Genomic DNA, 21,102 nt, shown 5'->3' on the forward strand with positions numbered 1-21,102 from the left:
TGCCAGTTTTTAAGTCTGATTTTCCAATCAACGGGGGGGGAGGGGGGGTCTCATATCTGAAACTTCAAATTGACCCAAAAGCAATCCTGAGGTCCTGCTGGTCAACCTGGACCCCAGAAGGCGTCAGGACCGCCAACCTGCTCTTTTCTCAGGCTCAGCGGGTGCCCCAACACTTGGCCCGCCGTCCCCTTGCTCATGTGTCCCTGAGAAGGGGACCCTGCGAGTTGCCACGTCCTATCGCCTTTCTCGGTGGCTCCCACTGCTCCCCAAACCTGTCCCTGCCCCTGTTGAGACCTGGCAAGGTGGGGAAGGAAATGGGAGTTGGCCATGGCGGGTATGGGCCACGGTAGCGATTCACAGGGAACCACGGAGAACCCGTGGCGCCCTTTCCGCACTGCGGGGTCCCCATCTCTGGGTCCCGAAGGCCCTATCCTGTAACCTCTCGGCCCTCCAGTCGGTTCCCGCCGGCGGTCGGACATTGGCGTGTGCTGGATGACCCTCTGCGAGGGAAGTGCGAGGCCCACCTCTTCCCCAGCAAACCTACTGGTACAGCCCTCGGCGGATTGGAGACCTGCAGACACCCGGCCCCGCGAGGAGATTCTGGGAGCACCGTGGGCCTTCCGGAATGCTGCTTCGCGGACTGCAGCCAAATCCCATCCCTTGCTCTGGAGGCACACTATGACGGCGACGCCAGGTGGCGCCAGACAACAGGCCAAAAGTGCGGGCTGTGCACCGGGGACGCAGGCCCGCGGGGTGCGCAGGTGGCTGCTGCAGGTTGGATCGAATCCGGTCTGGCTGGGATCCCACTTCCCAGCGCGAGGAGGGCATAGGGCGCCGGTTGTGGACCGGGATAGCCTGGCTCGGAGTACAGGGCCAGCGGGATCGGCAGGCCTGGCACCCCGTGACTCCAAACGCAGAAGAAGGGCTTTGACTTTTTTATCCAAGAGGTGTCCTGAAACCGCCTTTGCCTGCCCGGGACTGCCAAGGAGAAGGCGGCTGACTCTTGGCGACTCCTGTGCCAGAGGAAAACATCAAAGTTTCCCAGAGACGCCAGCAGCCCCCATGCCCTACCCCAGCTTCCCAGAGCGACAGCGGTGCTCCTCCATCTCCAGGGTGGACAGAGAAGATTCCATGGGGGTCCAGTGGGCCTGCCTGTGAAACTGAAACCATGAAAGTACTGGCCGAAAACGTGGATGGATCAATTTCAGTGTATGACGTTGGAGTGGACAAGGTCTTAGGAAGCATAAAAGTAAGTCCAGAATCCATAAAGGAAATATAATCGATCAACTTGACCACCTGAGTAAATACAGTTTACCTTTGCATAAACCACAAGGAAAGTCAGCAGACAGTAAATAGGTGTGGGGAGCATTCAGGTATATATGGATGTTCTAAGAATATCGATTTCAGCATTCCTTGTTTCAGGAACAAAAAGTTGGGGAAAAATAATAGTCATTCAGAGGAGCCAGATGAATCTCTGCTGTGTCCATACAATGCAGTACAGTGTGTGTTCTGGTTTATGAGCAGTCCAACTCAGTCAGCTGTGACAAGTGACTAGAGACTGGGTGACTTTAAAACAACAGAAATTCATTTCTCCCATTTCTGGAGGCTAGAAGTCCAAGGTCAGGGCACTGACATGGTTGGGTGAGGGCCCTCTTCTGAGTCGCAGACTTCCCTTATAATCTCATATGGCGGAAAGATCTAGGGAGCTTTATGCAGTATCGTTTATTTTTATTTTTTATACTTTATTTTAATTCCAGTATAGTTAAGTTTCAGGTATAAAATACGTGATTCAGTAATTCCTTACATCACCCAGTGCTCATCAGGACACGTGTCCTTCTTGCTCCCCGTCACCTATTTCAACCATTCCCCCCCGCCAACTCCTGCTCTGCTCACCATCAATTTGTTCTCTATAGCTAAGACTGTTTCTTGGTTTGCCTCTCTCTCTCCCCCGCTTTGCTCATTTGTTCTGTTTCCTAAATTCTACATGAGTAAATCATATGGTACTTGTCTTTCTCTGACTTATTTCACTTAGCATTATATTCTCTAGTTGTAGCCATGCCATTGTGAATGGCAAGATTTCATTTTTGTGGCTGAATAATATTCCGTTGTATATATATATGTCCCATCTTCTGATCCATTCCTCTCTTGATGGACACTTGGGTTGCACTCACCGTTTGGCACTCTAAATTTTAAAGAATACTGCAGTAATCACAGGGGTGAGTGGGTCGCATTCAAATTAGTGTTTTTCTATTGTTTGGGTAAATATGCAAGTAGTGTGATTCCTAGATCAGAGGGTAACTATTTTTAAAATTTTGAGGAAACTGCATATTGTTTTTCAGAGTGGCTGCACCAATTTGCATTTCCTCCAACAGTGCAGGAGGACTCCCCTTTCTCCCCATCCTCACCAACACTTGTTTCTTGTCTTGCTGGTTTCAGCCATTCTGATGCATGTGAGGTGGTATCTCGTTGTTTTGCTTTGTATTTCCTTGATAATGAGTGATGGTGAGCATCTTTTCATGTGTCTGCTGTCCATCTGGATGTCTTCTCTGGCAAAACGTCTGTTCGAGTCTTCTGCCCATTTTTTAATTGGATTATTTGTTTTTTGGGGGCTGTTGACTTGTACCAGTTCTTTATAGAGTTTGAATGCTAACCCTTTATCGGATTTGTTGTTTACAAATATCTTATCCCATTCAGTAGGTTGCCTTTTAGTTTTGTTGATTCCTTCCCCATGCAGAAGATTTCGATGATGTCCCAATACTCCATTTTTGTTTTTGTTTCTCCTGCTTCAGGAGACATATCTAGAAAGAAGTTGCTATGGCTGATGTCAAAGAAGTTACTGCCTGTGCTCTCTTACAGGATATTTATGGTCTCAGGTCTCACATTTTGGTCTTTAATCCATTTTGAGTTTACTTTTGTGTATGGTGTATGGAAATGGTCCAGTTTCATTGTTTTGTGTGTAGCAGTAAAGTTTTCCCAACACCATTTGTTGAAGAGACTGTCTTTTTCCTCTTGGACATTCTTTTCTCCTCTGTCAAAGATTGACAGAACACGTAGTTGTAGGTGTATTTCTGGGTTTTCTCTTCTGTTCTATTGGTCTATGTGTCTGTTTTTGTGCCAGGACCAGACTGTTTTGGTTCCTACAGCTTTCTAATATAACTCGAAGTCTAGATCCAGCGTCTCTGTTTAAAACCACTCATCCTACCCACAACTTGTACAAACAGGAACTCCGATGATCACATACTTAAAGGTAAAAGGTAAAATTACACAACTTTAAAGGAAAAATTCTAATAAAAATATGTGGACTGTGGGGCTAAGCAAAGAGAGTTTAGACTTGACACTCCAAGTGTGATTCATGTAAAGGAACGGATCAGCTGGAATTCACCAAACTTAAGAATCCAGGCTCTGTGAAAGGGACTCTGAGAGCCTGAAACCAAGACTGAGAAAATATTTGCAAACCACGTATCTGACCAAGTGTTAGTAACCAGAATGTGTAAAGAACTCTCAAAACATAGCAGCAAAACAGAAACGGATTTGAGATAGCCCATACAATCAAATCAGTCCAACAGTATAAAGGTAATCAAAAAACTTGTCATAAAGGAAAAGGTCAGGGGCGCCTGGGTGGCTCAGTGGGTTAAGCCGCTGCCTTCGGCTCGGGTCATGATCTCAGGGTCCTGGGATCGAGTCCCGCGTTGGGCTCTCTGCTCAGCAGAGAGTGTACCTAGTGTACCTAGCAGGGAGCCTGCTTCCCTCTCTCTCTCTCTCTGCCTGCCTCTCTATCTACTTGTGATCTCTCTCTGTCAAATAAAAAAAAAATCTTTAAAAAAAAAAAAAGGAAAAGGTCAGGAACATAATATAAATTCAATAGTACAGTTACCCTGTAAAATACTTGACAGTAACACATGACATGAAAGAAAGATCTTACCCAAGTATTCAAGGATGATTTAGCATTCCAATATCAGGCAATGTGTCACTGCACTTAAAAAATAGATGTAATAACGTTTTAAAAAGATTTTATTTGAGAGAGAGAGAGAGAAAAAAAAAAGCACAAGCAGGGAGAGGGGCAGAGGAGAAGGAGAAGCAGACTCCTTGAGCAGGGAGCCCTACATGCGGTTCCATCCCAAGACTCCCAAATCATGACCTGAGCCAAAGGCAGATAGGTGCTTAACCTACCAAGCCACCCACAGGCCCCATAACAACATTTTTGAAGTTCAATATTTGCAATGATTACAAATTTTTAAAATACTAGGCATAAAAGGGAAAATTTTTCAGCGCTAGAAAACCTGCATATTTAAAGACATCATATATGAAATGGACACATTTTAAGACATTCCACCCCTTGCCAGTTGCTCTCTTGTTTAACTTGTTTCTCTGACTTTTCAGGAATTCCACATTTGGAGCTCTCTAGTTTACTTTCCAACCTTGGAACTCAGAACTCATTGATACCATCCAACTACTAATATTCCCTGGTTTGGTCCTGTCTGTCACCTTTGGAGGCTAGAAGAGATATATACTTTCTAAGGAGATAATTAGCCATTCAAAAAACCTCCAATTTGCTAACACGGCAATAGAAATTTATGAAAAACTCTACAATTTTAATTGATTTGAACAATTCCTTATTTCTAAACTATCTTCATGGCTTGTTTCTCAATTAGTATATGCATTTTATATTCTTGTTTTTGTAAGAATATGAGTATATAGTATACATGTATGTGCACATATTATGTGAACAGAGAAATGTCATAAATTTATGATTCTCAAATGATGTTAGTGAGTACCTTGTTTTTGGTTTTATTTTTAGAAAACATTATTAGAAATATTAGGAATACAGATTCTATTAGGATATTTCTGACATAGAGTGGTGATCTCTGATCAATAGATGAGACAGATGCCTATAAAATAATTTGGGGAAAGGAAGATACAAATGGAAGAAATAAGCAGAATTTGGAGTTCTTGAGATTACAAATAATAATGACAGTTCTTATTTTTTTAATTAAAAATTTTTTAAAAGATTTTTATTTATTTATTTGACAGAGAGAGATCACAAGTAGGCAGAGAGTCAGGAAGAGAGAGAGAGAGAGGAGGAAGCAGGCTCCCTGCCGAGCAGAGAGCCCGATGCGGGACTCGATCCCAGGACCCTGAGATCATGACCCGAGCCGAAGGTATGGGCTTAACCCACTGAGCCACCCAGGTGCCCTTTTTTTTTTTAAATTTTAAAGAGAGGCAGGCAGAGAGAGAGGGGAGAGAGGGAGAAGCAGGCTCCCCGTGGAGCAAAGAGCCCAATGCGGGGCTCAATCCCAGGACCCCGGGATCATGACCGGAGCCAAACGCAAAGACTGATCACCCAGGTGCCCCAATAATGACAGTTCTTAATATATTTCTTATGATTTTTGAAAACTATATCACTGTGTCTCTATCATGGCTGTGAATCTCAGTTCTGTTGAAAGCTTATTTTTGCTTTTTGTTTTTTTTTTTAATTTTGTTTTTATTTTATTTTATGTCTGTTTAGTGTTTTGATTTATTTGTCCTTTTTTATTGAATGTTTTCCTTGCCTTATAATTACTAAATCAGAATCTCAAGTTATGATGCTAAATAATTAAAAGTTTAAAGTCTCTATATTCTATAAAGATACATATGACAACAGAAATGCATTTTAAATCATATTACTAAGTATAAACAATTCTTAGGCACAGCACAATTTAAATATATAGATATAGATATAGACATAGACATATGTATGTATATATACATACATATTATATAAAACTCAAAGTTTCGAGTAAAAGTCATAGCAAAGGAAATCCACCAGAGTAGTTGCCTATGATGATGGGTGATAATGGGCCTTCTAATCAGAGCTAGAGAGGGAGAAATAACATAAAATAAAATAATAGAGACATTGTGCATGAGTTAGTATTTGTGGTAAAGACTGAGTCATTATTCATTCACACCACTGCCTCCTATGAACACAATGGAAGACTGTGTCTTTCAGACTCCATATGAGTTGATTGCAACCATGTAAGTGAGTTCTGAATGATGAAATGAAAAACAGAACTTTTAGCCTAATCATTACACCTTGTGCATAATCACCCCTTTGTTCTCTTCTTCTGCTTGTGAATTCAGCATCATGGATGAAAAGATCTTGGATACCTGACTTACCACGGAGAGTCTGCCTGGCTCATGACTAAGTGAGAAAGAATCATTTAGGCTGCTAAGCTAGCGAGATGTGGTGTCGTTAGTGTACCTAGCAATATCACCCTTAACAGGATGATGATGGGGTCCCATGAAGCATATGATTCAATAAAAGTTGTTTCTGTGGAGAGAAATGTAAAAGAAGAAGGGAAAAAAGCAGAAGAGTAAAGGTTCCACATAACAATATTTTACAAAGCCTCCATCCAAATCAGTGTTCATACGTATTATTATATAAGCAAAAGCAGAGAAGAAAATTCTGATTTAAAATATTCACAAGTTCAAGCTTTGTCCATATTAGACTAACTGGAATCAAATATCCCTTTCTGCTATTAAAAACCTGATAACCCAAATGAAAGAGTTGATTTCACAAACTGGAAAACACAGCATGGGAGTGTGACACATAAGGCAAGGAAAAAAAAAGAGATTAAAATCATGGTTACTACGTTTGCTATCTAAAAACACTTTCCAGATCATGGCATTGGGAGGAGAAATCCAATGGTAACTGTGTTGTCTTGTTGCATTTAGAAAACAGAAATCACTTTTGGGGAAGCCTGAGCCAGCTGGTCATGCAAGGCAGAATACTATAAAGGATGGAAGTAGGCAGAGGGATCGTTTTAAATTGTGGGTGCATGTTAATCTGTGCACACAAAGGAGTAACCTTCATCAGGCTAAGGAGGTGAAAATTCTCAGGACTTCTGTGCTGAATAATTCAGAGATCACACAGACCTGGGAGGATAACTGGGGTGTTCAGGAAAGACACATAAAATGCTTTTTTTTTTTAAAAGCAGGAATGAACTAACCTAGAGTAAAGGCTATTTTAGACCTTGCCTTCAAAGCTTACAAAGAAGTGTCCAACAGACCAAAGTAATCAGTTAAAATGTACATTGTCCCCAAATTTATCTATGAATTAAATCAGTCTCCATCAAATTCCAAACAGACACCTTACAGAATCTGAAAAGTACATTCAAAATACATGAAGAAATGAAGAGAACTTAAAATAACCAAAATGATTTTAAAAAATAGGAACAACTTTGGAGATTTACACCACTTAAATTCAAGATTCATTATACAGGTCAAAAATCATGACAGTGTAGCATAAGCATAAAGGTAAGACAGAACTGAACGAGGGGTGCCAGGCTGGCTCAATTGGTGGAGTATGTGACTATCTCAGGGCTGTGAGTTCAAGCCCTGGGGTGGATAAGGAGACTACTTAAAAATTACATCTTAAAAGGAAAAAAAAAAAAGATAAAAGTGAATGGACCAGAATAACAAAACCAAAAATAGAACCACATACATAAAGCCAATTGGCAATTCAGTGGGGATAGAGATCAACAAATTATGCTGAAAATAGAGGCTAGCCACATACAGATAATAAAATGAATCTCAAATTTTACCTCCTATCATACACAAAAACAGACTCAAATTGAGTCATAGACCTAAGTATAAACCCCCAATTATGAAACATCTAGAAAAAAGAATAGGAGAAATTGATTTTTTGTCTGGCAAAGATTTCTTAAATAGAATGAAGAACACATACTTGGACTTCCTGTTTCTTGTCCACCGTAGAAGAAGTTGGGAAGTCGCCACTGTATTCTAAGAAGTAAAAAAGTGAACAAACTAAAAAGTCAACAGCTCTTCTGAGATCTTTGAGAGAAGTGAGTTTACAAGCAAGACTGCTGTCCCTAGAATTGGAAAGACAGGTGAATACAGAGAATCATAGATTACTATGGCAAAAATCCACCGGCAGAAAACTAGGAGCAGTATTGGGGTAGGGAAAGCTGAACTTTGACAACTTCTAGAGGCTTGGTATGGACAAGTCTAAGAGACAAAAACTCCATGGGGACCCAGTCATAGACCTCCCACTCCCCACACATTGATCTCTTGAAGCTTTACCAGGTTCTCATGGGAACCATGTGCATTCTGTTTTTCACAATGTTAGCCCTCAGGAGGATTTAACCACACCCTAACCTTCTGGTCCTTTCACAGAGCCTAACTGACCTAAGAGAAGCAAAATACTCAATTCCATTCCATTGGAGCCATCCTGTCCCAACTAATAGTGTAAACTTCTGACCCTCCATAAGGTTGAACAAGTACAGACAGACTTTCCCTGTGCTTTTTTATCTGCTCAGCCATCCAACAAATCATTATCATCCATCTGCCGTGTGCTGCGTGCTGTATTCAGTGAGGATATAGCAGCAAAGAAATAGTCCCTGCCCTCCTAAACTTGATATTCTAGTGTAGAAGAGAGACAAGTAAGTAAAGAAACAAATGCACTATGTAATTTTGTGTGTTAAAATTTTCCATGAGGAAAAATCAGTTAGGTTAAAAACCCAATTGTAATCCATGAGATGAATTATCAGAAAGTTTTTGCCTTTGTAAGTGAACTGTGTTCATAAAGTTTGATATGCCTACTCTGGAGATGGAGGTACATAAAGGCAAAATTCCATGTGGACAGTAAAAATATATATATGTGCTGCCGAAGCGAGCATTGGACAGTAAAAATATAAAGTGATTAAGAAAAATAAAACCCTGAAATGAGTAAGTGACTGAATTAGATTGGGTTAACTATGTGATTTTGTTGTTTAGCTATATCGTGATATGGTGTTGAAGTGAAATTACTGTGTTTGCATTGAAAGCAAGTTCTATCGTGCTTTCAAAGGCCAGGTCCTCAGACCGCATGGTAGACAACAACACTGAAATACAAGAAGAGATAATGCTTAAGTACATTGGCATAGTAACAATCTAAGATCTCCTATTCCTCGGCATACACAGAGGCAAAATTTGATGAGTCACATGTGTGAAATTACCAGTAAGAACATGCCAGTAATGAGATTCGTTAAAAAGTTTTGTTTTTGTTCTACAGATTTAGAAAGTTCTGCAGATGATAAACATGAGGTCTCCTTTTTTCCTCAGCTGCCGCTAAGGTGCTCGGTTCTTCCGAGGAAGCTAAGGCCATGTTGGGGTGAGGCCCTCACTTCATCCTGGGACTAGCACCGCGCCCAGCAGCGTCCGCTCAGCACTCGCCAGCACCATGGCCTCGGTCTTGGAGCTCGCCTGCATCTACTTGGCCCTCATCTTGCACGACGATGAGGTGACGGTCCCGGAGGATGAAATCAATGCCCTCATTAAAGCAGCAGGTGTGAATGTTGAACCCTCCTGGCCCGGCTTGTTTGCAAAGGCCCTGGCCAACGTCAACATTGGGAGCCTCATCTGCAATGGAGGAGCTGGTGGACCTGCCCCCGCAGCGGGTGCTGCAGCAGCAGGAGGTCCCGCTCCTTCCACCACTGCTGCCCCAGCTGAGGAGGAGAAAGTGGAAGCAAAGAAAGAAGAATCTGAGGAGTCTGATGATGACATGGGCTTTGGTCTTTTTGACTAAACCACTTGTATAAGCTGCTCAATAAGAAGCTGAACTCTTGAAAAAAAAAAAACATGAGGTCGGCTGTTTGACTGTATTGATTAGAATTTCTTAATTAGCATCTTTTCAAGGTGTAAAGGGAAAAATGAATGAAACAAAACAATGAAAAGACTAAAATGAACACATTACTGGACAACTAATATATTTTAGGTACCAGGTAAAGCAATTTTGTGTAGATTATCTCAATGTTAAGAGGAGAAAAAAGTAAAATAATGACATACGTAGCAGTGGAATTCTGTGACTCTAAACATTTCTTCCACTTCTCATTAATAAGGGATAAAATGAAGGCAAACTCTGGATGTTTGTAAGTGATGTTGATTTCTGTAAGTGTGTCCCACTGGGAGAATGGGGCCATAGGGTCTCATTCTCAGTCCCAGGGATTGTGGTTGCTTTGAAGTTCTCACAAACTTTTTTCTTTTGACCGAATCATCTATTTTAGTGCATAAAAATGGATTTTTGTCTTGAAAAACCTGAAGTTTAAAAAAGAAGATTACTGTCAGTATCAGTTAAAAGGGTGGAGAAGAGAAACATTCAGTGAATTTTTGCTGTTCATCGGGACATATCTTTAAAAGCATATAACCTTCCTAAGAGAGAGCATGGAGACTAGATCAGACATGGGTATAATGTGCTGAATTATGGTGCAGAAATGAAGGGTAAAATATTTGTCTCCATGAGGACAGATCCATAACTGCACTTTTCAAAATGCCAAGGTTACATTTGAAAAGTAGTTACAATTTTCCCCCATCTCCTAAAGGTAATTCTCTGCTTGTACTTCACACAGAAAAAGCCATGACTTAATGAAAATTTTCTTTACAGTATTAGGATAATAATCCCACCTAACATAGCTTAGAGTACAGTGTATTTTTTTTCTTAATCTCCAGATTCCAGGGAATAAAAACATAGTATTGTTGGCGAGTTAGTAATATTTTGTCTTTTTGACCACTTCAGTTTTGTAGGAGCTCATGGTTTGTTTCAGAAACTGTCAAATAAGGTATCTCTTTTTGGAAATATTAATCCATAAAAGAAGAAAACATATTCCTATATGTTTGAGATTTTTAAAAAGATTTTATTTATTTATTTGACAGAAATCACAAGTAGCCAGAGAAGCAGGCAGAGGGAGAGGAGGAAGCACGCTCCCCGCCAAGCAGAGAGCCCGATGTGGGACTCGATCCCAGGACCTTGGGATCACGATCTGAGCCAAAAGCAGAGGCTTTAACTCACTGAGCCACCCAGGCTCCCCTGAGATATTTCTATTTAAAACAGCCTACCTCAGATAAATTGAATCTTGCTAGATAAAAAATGTACATTTGTGTAAATTTGATATGCTTTCTGAAGTCCTGATTATATATGCAATAGCAGCACAGCTAAACATTGCAGTATACTTTTACAACTATTAAACCATCAAAGTTTATTGTGGTACAAATGTAAAAAATACTAGTAGCTAGTTGGAGGTAGATATTAGATGGTGATGTTTAATGAGATGGAATGAATGGCAAATGGAAAATATAATTCTCCAATAATTTTAAGGAAAACTAATTTCAATTTATTAGAAATCTTAATATAACACATATTTTAAAAAGTCCATGTAAGGAAATTCTGGAGGATGGTCAGTCGTTGAAAATCGATAATTAGAAGCATTAAAGGAAAATTTCTGTCACCATGCTGGGGAGTGAGAGGACATATGGACAAGATTTTAAAGATTTAAGTCATTTTGCAGATGTCAACAGGTAATTTGCCTTTATGTTGGACAATTATTTTTAGTCCATAAACTATTGACACAGAAAAATTGTACCAAAATTATGGCCTTTCCTTGCAGAAATTAAACAGTGTATCTTTGTAAGAAATACTCGAACATGAAACATCATTTAGATTCAACTGAATATCATAAATATTATACTTTCTATATGTTAAAAACAGGCATTTTCACATGGATCATCTTTTTTTTTTAAAGATTTTATTTATTTATTTGACAGAGAGAGATCACAAGTAGGCAGAGAGGCAGGCAGAGAGAGAGGAGGAAGCAGGTTCCCTGCCGAGCAGAGAGCCCGACGTGGGACTCGATCCCAGGACCCTGAGATCATGACCTGAGCCAAAGGCAGAGGCTTAACCCACTGAGCCACCCAGGCATGCTGGATCATCTTTTTTTCAAGATTTCATTTGTTTATTTGAGAGGGAGAGAGAGGGAGAGAGTGCGGGCACACAAGCGGGGTGGAGCAGGGGTAGGAGCAGAGAGAGAGGGACAAGCCACCTCTCCACTGAGCAGGAATCCAAATGCAGGACTTGGTCCCAGGACCCTGAGATTCCACCTGAGCTGAAGGCAGCCACTTTAACAGACTGAGCCACGCAGGCACCTCTTCAGTGCGTTATCTTAGGTCATCTTCACAAGGACCTTGTGGAGCAATTATTTTAATTTTAAAGATAAGAAGATTAGACTTACAGAGTCTTAGGAACTTGTTCAGAATCTCAGCTATTTGTTGGTCAATGTGAACCTTAACTGAGCTCTTCTACCCCAAGTATAGTGTCTTTTCCACTACCTTTGCCCACTCCAATAATTAATAGCCTCATTTAGACATCTCAATAAATCTCTTATTTGTTCAGTAAATATCTACAAGATTTCTAGTATTTCTGACATCTCTGTGTTACACAGTAGAGAATGAAGAGTTGCCTTGACTGATCTCAAGTAAATTTTGTTCTTCTGTATGTTGTTTAATATGTTGTTTTTCTCTGGCTGCTTTCAAAACTTTCAAATTAAGTGTAGATTTGACTGTATGTGAGTAGACGCTATTTTCCTTGCAATTACTATGCTTGTGTTCTGATGAGCTTGAATTTGTACATTTATGTTTTTCACCAAATTTGAGACATAAGCCCCACTTCTTCATCCACTTATTCTGTCCCTTAATTTTTTTTTTCTCCTGGTACTATCACTGCATATATATTAGACCGTCTTCAATTGTTGCAGTTTTTCTGAGTCTGTTCATTTTTTGCATTTAATTGTCTCTCTCTTTTTTTAAGATTTTATTTATTTATTTGACAGAGATCACAAGTAGGCGGAGAGGCAGCAGAGAGAGAGAGAGAGAGAGAGAGAGAGAGAGGAGGAAGCAGGCTCCCTGCTGAGCAGAGAGCCCGATGTGGGGTTCAATCCCAGGACCCTGAGACCATGACCTGAGCTGAAGGCAGAGGCTTTAACCCACTGAGACACCCAAGCACCCCTAATTGTCTCTCTTATCTAATTTATTATTTATCTGTCTTAAAGTTCATTTACTTTATCTTCAATATGTTGTTAATCCTGTTAGGTGAAATTTTTATTTCAGATTTTATTTTTCACTTTTCAATTTCCTTTTTATACTTCTTTTATAGCTTCTGTTCCTTTGCTGAGACTTGTCTTTTTATTCATCATCAATATATTTCCATATCCATGAAGATAATTACAGTAGTTTCTTTAAAATCTGTTCTGATTCCAACATTTGATCCATCTCTAGTTTTGTCTTCATTGATTGTTTTTTTCTTTGAGTGTGGCATTTTTCCATTTCATTGAAATTTGTGTGATTTGGATTTGTGTTCTGGGTATGAATTATGCATTGTTGAGATTCTGGATTAGGATATATGCTTTCAAAGAATGTTGATTTTTTTTTTTTTTTTGAGTGTTCAGTTTGACAGAACTCAAACTACAATTTTTTTTTCCATGTGGTGCATGGCAAATTCAGCCAAACATTTAGGTATGATGTGGTGTTCCTACCTTGTCTCTCTTTTTAGAGATCCTCCCCTCACTCCACTCTGCCCCCTCTTAATTTTTCAGCTGTGTAGTTGTCCCAGATTCTGTCCTTCTTGGTTCATCAGTCTAATAAAAAAGTCTTATCACATCCATATTGTAGTTGCACAACATTGCACTAATGGTGTCTGACCTCAGGCTCTGAGTAGTAAAACTAGGAAGCTTACCTAGGATTATTCTCTTCTACCAAGTGTTGACTTACCTGTAACATCTGCCTGCTTTGCTCAGTCTTCAGTGACCTTAGAGGATTGTTTTCTTTACACATTACACTGTAGTTTATGGAATCATATAACATGAGATGTTTGTATCTGGCTTCTTTTACTTATCGTAATGCTTTAAAATTAATTTGCAATATTGCATATATGTGATTATTCCCTTATGTTCTTATTCTTTTACTATTGAGTAGTATTTTGAGCAATGGTACAGAGATTTCCCACATACCCCATCCCTCCCTCATTATAAGCATTTTTACACAAGAGTGGTATATTTGTTACAATCTGTGAACCTACACTAACACATAATTACCACCTAAACCCATCATTTACATTATGATTCTCTCTTGGTATTGCATATTCTATGATGTTGTACAAATGTATAGTATCCACCGTTATACATATGTAGGTATATGCATATATACGCCCTCATTCGCATCAAAGAGCAGGATGGACAGACTGGTTTGCAAACCTGCAGGCCAGCTTGGTGGCTTAAGTATCCTTCCATTTACAGTGCATGAGCATCCTTACCTGGACTCTTCCCGACACAGAAAACTGCCAATTTGATAGACATGGGATCTTGGTTTTCAGTGTGTGGTTTTTGTTTTGTTTTGTTTATCACCAGGGAAATGGTTATTTTTCATATGTTCCTCAGCCAGTTCTATGGCCTGCGTGAACTTTTGGGGCCTGGTGGTGTCCGTTCTTCCACTGGGGTGTTCATGGTATTCTTTATGTATGGAGGTTATTAATCCTTTCTCTGTCGTGACCAGTCAGATACTCTCTCAGCTTGTCATTTTCTTCTTGGTTTGGTTTAGGATGCTTCTTTTTTTTTTTAAGATTTTTAAAAACTTATTTGAGAAAGAGAGAGCAAGAGTAGGGGGAGAGGGAGAAGCAGACTCCCCACTGAGCAGAGAGCCGGATGTGGGACCTGATCCCAGGACCCTGAGATCATGATCTAGGCTGAAGGTAGAGGCTTAACTGACTGAGCTGCCCAGGCACCCCTGGTTTAGGATTCTCCTGAGGCACAGAATTTTCAACATTGTCATCACGTCTTTACTACTTTCTCTGTGGCTTTGTGCCAGCCGGCAGCTGGTAAAATGGTGGCATCATCTTCCAGGCTTTTTTTTTTAACAGTTAATTTAAAAAAAAAAAAACTAGTCTAGGACTTATTTTTACCAAATTGTGTGATGTGATGATCTAATAATTTATTTTTCCCCATACCACAAGTTCCCCCCAAACTGAAAACATTCTATGTATTCCCACCAGCTGCTGCTACAGGAAATATACAGGAAATATTAATGAGAGTGCTTACTCATTATTATAAACCAGACTCATTTAATGTCCTGTCTCATTGATCTGTTTGCTGATATTTCTCCTGGTTTCCTTATCCTGTGGGTTTATAGACTTTATATATGTAAGTATCTCACGTACAAACCCTCATTGTTCCTTTACCCAAAGATTTCTTTTTTTTAAAGATTTTATTTATTTATTTGACACAGAGAGAGAGATCACAAGTAGGCAGAGAGGCAGGTAGAGAGACAGGAGGAAGTAGGTTCCCTGCTGAGCAGAGAGCCCCATGCAGGGGCTCGATCCCAGGACCCTGAGATCATGACCTGAGCTGAAGGCAGAGGCTTAACCTGCTGAGCCACCCACGCGCCCCTACCCAAAGATTTCTTAGCTGAAACTTTGTCCTTTTCCTGCTTCTCCCATGTTTATCTGTTCGGAATTTTCATTAGGGTTGTATTAAACCAAGAATCAGCAAGCTTTTTCTGTAATGGGTCAAATACTAAATATTCTAGTCTTTGTGGGACACAGGTGTTTTATAATTCTCCCTCCTCTCTCTTTCCTTTTCCTCCCCCCAATCTTCCCTCCTCTTCTTTCACAAATGTAAAACATAAAAAACATTGTTAATTCAAGGGCTGGGGAAAAACAGCCCGTGGGCTGTCATTCATGGGCAGGTGATTTAAACCATTTCTGTGGGATTCCTGAGGCTATAACAAAGAACCACACAGGGTTTGACTCAACATCACAGGAGTTTATGGTCCCACAGTTCTGGATGCCTGTGATCCAAAGTTAAGGTGTCCGCAGGACCATGTTCCCTCTCCAACCCACAAGAGAGTTCTTCTTTGCGTCTCCCTGGCATCTGGCGCTGCCGGCCATGGTTGGTGTGCTCGGTGGGCGGGCAGGTGGGTGCCGCTCTCCAGTCTCTGCCCCTGTGGTCTGGGCTTCTCCTCGTGTCTCTGTCTTCTTATAAGGACACCAGTCTTCCTGGATGAAGGACCCACCTGACCCTAGCATGACCTCACCTTAACTAATTCCATCTGCAAGTCCCTATTTCCAAATAAGGTCCTGTTCTCAGGCAAGTGGGGGGTGCATAGGGCTTCACCGTATCGTTTTTGGGTGGGAAGCCATTCAACCCATGACACCAATGAACACATTTGGGAAGACTACAAATCGAAGGGAACAGCAGAAGACATCCTTACCCCGTTTCACATTTCCACCCAAAAGCATCAGAGGTGTTCTCCGTTGCTCATTAACGATGTAAGTTCAAGCCATTTTTGCAAACGTGATCAATCCATTTATTTGTCCGAGTAATTTTCTCTTTGTCCTGCCTCTGCTTATACAGGCACGTGTATCAGCACTCCCAGACATGCGTGTCCTCACTCTCCCTCTGCTGACGTTTTGCCACGTGCCATGCGGACCCTGCTTCCTCCATAGAAAGTGCAGCTTGGCTTTCCAAATCCGTCGGCGCATTGGAGTGGGAGCCCTTGACGCAGCGCGGGAGTTAATGCATGTGTGAGTGAAGGATCCTGTGCCCTTTCTGGGAGGAGATAATGTCTTAACCTTGCATTTCCCCATGGTGGCTGTTCCCTTCCTCCGAGGGTGCAGGGTCAGCTCTGAATCCTCAGGACACCGGCCCCTGAGCTCTTAGAATGAATGTAGTCCTGTGACTGGATGCACCGAGGGGACGCGCAGGTCCTGGGACCCTGCACTCAGGGAAGTGATGGGTTGGGATTTGACGGCCTCTGATGTGGGCCTTTCCCTCAACGCTGTATCTGCTGCTGTACCTGCCAGGCCATCCCCCGCCAGGCACTGAACCAGATACATCTGCGCACATCCATGAGCCAGCGGTGATCCAGAGAAGCATGTGTGGGAACCTGAGCACGTTGTCCTTGGCCAATGGCTGGCGCCTCCCGCAATGGCAGAGGCGGCAAAGTGGGACCAACCCCTCCGCCTTCCCCAAACCCGCCAGTGGGCAGCCCCCTTTCCCGCCGGGCCTGGGGCACAAAAGGCTTGTGGTTCCCGCACCTCCGTGGGGCCCCAGCACCCCTCCATCTGTGCAGAAGACTTGGCCTCCCTGCGGCGCTGCCATAATCCCATATGTTCCCCCATATGCCTGAACCTTTCTGCAATTCTTCCATCTGTTTCTGGTAAATGTGAAGGAATTTAATGATCTTCTCTGGGGTTATTAAACCGACAGCTGTTGTCATTAATAGAGGACATTCTTTACGGCACACTCGTGTGTAAACACTAGTCGTAACTCTGGCCTGTCACACACCTCGCGCTAATAAGTCACGTGCTCAGCTGCAGACCCGGGAGGTGGGCATGGCCAACTTTGAAGAATGACAGTCTCTGTTCTCGCTTCTGTTTTGTTCTCCACGCAGCTTTTGAAGCAAAATGTATATTTGGGGGGGAAAAAGAACTCAAAAAACAAGCAAACAAACAAAAACCCCACAAATCCAATCTGCCCACCACTGGCTTTCTCGAGAATGAAGGCGCTCGAGTGTTAAAAAGGAAAGATTATATTTTCCTGTGTGTTTCAAATTGCAGCTCATTTTCTGGTAGGCAGAGAGAAACTGGCTTTTATCATTTGAATTGGGGTTGTCTGCACAGCCACACACAGCTGTGGCGTGTTTCGGGTGCACGTGGGGAGCCCACCACATGTCACTTTGCAGGCTCCGAGCTGCCCATGGGGGGACAGTGCCTCCAAAAGACATCACAGAGATGCCACGTGATGAAGTCTCCTGTGGTTGGAAGGCTTGAAGACGCTGACCTTGGCAGAAGAAGCTAACACCAAGTAAATTTTATCTCAGACCCAAGCAATGCTGGGATCCCTTTCTAAAATGAACATATTTCCAAAGAACTCTGACCCACTTCTGTTGACTCAAGTATTCCCCATTATAATGTCACTTGAACATGTACCAACACGAAGCTGGAGGAGAATTCTGTTTATGGCTCTCATTTCACTCTAAAAGCAAAACAAATGGATGAATTACAGAATGCAAATTATGAAATAAATAAAATCCAAATTAATAGCATTAACTTAATGGGATGCTGTTTTACCAGGCCTCAATCACAGCCTTTCCTGTGAGCATGGGCTCCGCCTTCCTGTCATCACTCCTGGGAAGCCATCTATGGCTCCCCATGTCCCACTGCCTTCCTGCAGAGCATGCCTCCTTGTCCTGGTCTTCTTAGATCACCACAGTTAGCGAAAATAAAATTCAGTGTGATCCCTGAAAGCTAGAGATCTGTGGGAGGGGTTTTAAATTTATTTTTTGAAGATTTTATTTATTTATTTGGCAGAGGGAGAGAGACAGCATGAGCAGGGGGAGTGGCAGAGGGAGAAGGAGAAGCCAACTTTTCACTGAGCAGGGAGCCCGATGTGGGGCTTGATCCCAGGACCCTGGGACCATGACCTGAGCCAAAGACAGATGCTTAACTGAGTCGCCCAGGTTCTCCAAACTGTACTTTTCTTCTTTAAGCTTTTATTTCTTTAAGCAATCTCTATGCCCAACATGGGGCTCAAATTCACAGCCCTGAGATCAAGGGTCACATGCTGTCCCAAGTGAGCTGGCCAGCCAGCTCTGGAAAGCTGCATTTTTAAGCCTCACCCCCAACACACACACACACACACACACGCACGCACACACACACACACACACACACACACAAGTGGGTCTCAGGAGGGACTAGATGCACACATGTTGAGCATAGCATCTTTGTGTGGCTGGCACCCACCGCATGCTCCGACCAGGCTCAGAAGCACCGGGGGGTCCGGGCCTCCAGTAGCCCCCCTTGGCCCATGACAGAGAGAAGCGGTCAAACAAGGAGTTCAGTTTCCTTACTTGGGTGGTGGCGATGGGAGCGCTCCAGACCCGCTGCCCACAGGGGCATCCTGCTCATGAAGGCCCCTGGAACCGGCCCCCTTCCCTTCCCACCTCTTCACAGGGCTCCCGATAGTAATCAGCCAGGGAACCACCCATGCTCAAACCTCGATCTTGAAATCTACTTCTGGGGGGACCCAGACTTTGATACCACAGGGAGCCTGGGGGTGGGGGGAGTAATCCCTCCCATGACAAGAAAGGATATGTGCTAAGGTTTCCCTACAGGTGGCCCTAATACCCAGTCCAGAAATCCCAGCCGTGACAGCCCCACGCTTACGACAGTGCTAAAGTCAGCAGCTGTCTTTCCCAGCCAGCAGTCAAGGGCTGTGCGCCGTGCTCTGGAGACCAATCTCCTGAAGAGCCCTGCACTTGGCATTTGTGTAGAGGGCATGGAATCTCAGTGGTCACAGAGCTGACTGGGGGGGAAGTGTGATGCTCCTGATTGCTGCAGCTGGATTTATTTTCTGACTCCAAGTGCCCAGTGAGTGATTTCATCCCTTCACCTGTCCACTCACTGGGACCGCTGGCCCACTCTCGGCCCGAGTCCCTGACTTGGGGACCTTGAGGTGTGCATGCCTGTCGTCTACACCCCTGAGAACCTGGCCTCCCCACGCCTGCGGGTCCCAACCAGACCTTCCTCCTCTACATCACTCCCTCTCCAGACCCTGGAGCAGGAGGGTGCTCAGCTGTGCTGGTCAGAGTCACCTGCTCCCTCCACCACCCTCTGCCAGCAGTGGGGGCCTTCCCATATGGATCAGGGTGAGGATGGCTGGCTGGAGGGTCAGTCCTGCCTGCATTTCTCGCCTTTCTATGCTCCTATTGTCTCCACCTTAGAAGCCCAGAGAGAAACTGCACATCAGCAGTCCCTGCAATGACCCCGGTTCTCACACTTAAATGGGGGGGGGGGTATCTGTGTCTGTGCAGTGGGGGTGGCGGACAGCAGAGCAGTGTGCCATTTCTGAGGTCCCTGGCATCACCCTCCAGCCCCAGGTGTCTGGAATGGAAGAAGCATGAGCAGATGGCAACAGCTTCTGCACACCGTGTGCCCCTGAAGCGAGTCCAGTGCAGGGAGTGCAGGGTCAGAGTGGCACCAGCGGAACATGCCATGAGGCCCCTGTCCTGCTGTCCAGACTGGCTCGGGGCCCTGGCTCGGGTGTGGGAGGAGAACACGCCCAGCACAGAGCTCCTCGGCCTCCCCCTCTGCCCCCTGCACTGGGGCTGTCGGTGCAGGCTCAGCTCGGGGCCGGCGGCAGATGGCCAGGTGGGCTCCCCAGCCGGTCTGGAGCATGGGCTTCGGAGAGCGCTATGTTTCTCAGATCTCCTCTGCAAAGTCCCAACTGTGGCAACACCATCTTTCAGGCTAGGAAATGGAAACACTGCCAGATGGTGGGCCAGGCTGCTGCTTAATTAAGGACCCTCCCAGCTTGCAGGCACCAGTTGTGGTTTGTAAGTAGTTTGTGCACTGGCTACACCCACGCACGTGCAGTCAGAGTGCTCCCTCGCTTAGAGCAGGGGTTGCCCAGGCATCCCCGCCCACTGGGAACAGGAGGGGTCTCTGTCTCTGTCAGACGTTTATTCTCTGCCAGGCATGTTGTCCGCATTCATCCTGAGAACACAGCTGATGTTGAACTCATGGAAGTGCTCAGAACACGTCGTGAGGCAAACCTGAATTCTTTTTTTTAAAAAATATTTTATTTATTTATTTGACAGAGAGAGGTCACAAGTAGGCAGAGAGGCAGGCAGAGAGAGAGGGAGAAACAGGCTCCCCACTGAGCAGAGAGCCCAATGCGGGGCTCGATCCCAGGACCCTGAGATTATGACCTGAGCCAAAGGCAGAGGCTTAAACCACTGAGCCACCCAGGCGCCCCGAGGCAAACCTGAATGCTAAGCCTCGCTTTGCCATGGCGAAATAGGCGGTTCTGCGTATCTCAGGGGTTAATGGGAAGATTCAGGAAAATTACGTGGATGGAAATCTTCCAGTCTAGAATTTGACAGTGAACAATGTCTGCTGTGATGGTTGATCGTCTATGTCAACCTGGCTAGGGCCCGGTACCCAGGTACTCAGCCAGACGTGATTCTGGATGTTTCTGTGGAGGGGTGTGTGTGTGTGTGTGTGTGTGTGTGTGTGTGTGTGTGTGTGACTAAGACTCACGAAAGTGAGACTAAGACTACGAAAGAGGGATTATTTTCCATGGTGTGGGTGGGCCTTGTCCCATCAGTTGAAGGCCCTCCTAGGAAAGAGGAATTCTGTTCCCAGACTGCGTTCAGGCTGAAGCTGAGACACTCCCTTGGGCCTCCCGCCTGCAGCCTCACTTGCCACAGTGCATGCTTGCCAGCCTTCACCGTCCATGAGCC

At 43.7% G+C, this 21,102-nt stretch overlaps 1 protein-coding gene across 1 annotated transcript; it reads left to right on the forward strand.

Moving 5' to 3' along the window:
• Window positions 1-858: 858 nt before the first annotated feature.
• On the forward strand, window positions 859-9,603 carry LOC123929090 (60S acidic ribosomal protein P1-like). The gene is made up of 2 exons (XM_045984333.1): window positions 859-1,249; window positions 9,100-9,603. The coding sequence occupies exon 2, from the start codon at window positions 9,218-9,220 to the stop codon at window positions 9,560-9,562; it is 345 nt and encodes a 114-aa protein (XP_045840289.1). The 5' UTR covers window positions 859-1,249; window positions 9,100-9,217; the 3' UTR covers window positions 9,563-9,603.
• The last annotated feature ends 11,499 nt before the right edge of the window (window positions 9,604-21,102 follow it).

This window comes from Meles meles, chromosome 18 (genome assembly GCF_922984935.1).
Source record: "Meles meles chromosome 18, mMelMel3.1 paternal haplotype, whole genome shotgun sequence".
Lineage (NCBI taxonomy): Eukaryota > Metazoa > Chordata > Mammalia > Carnivora > Mustelidae > Meles > Meles meles.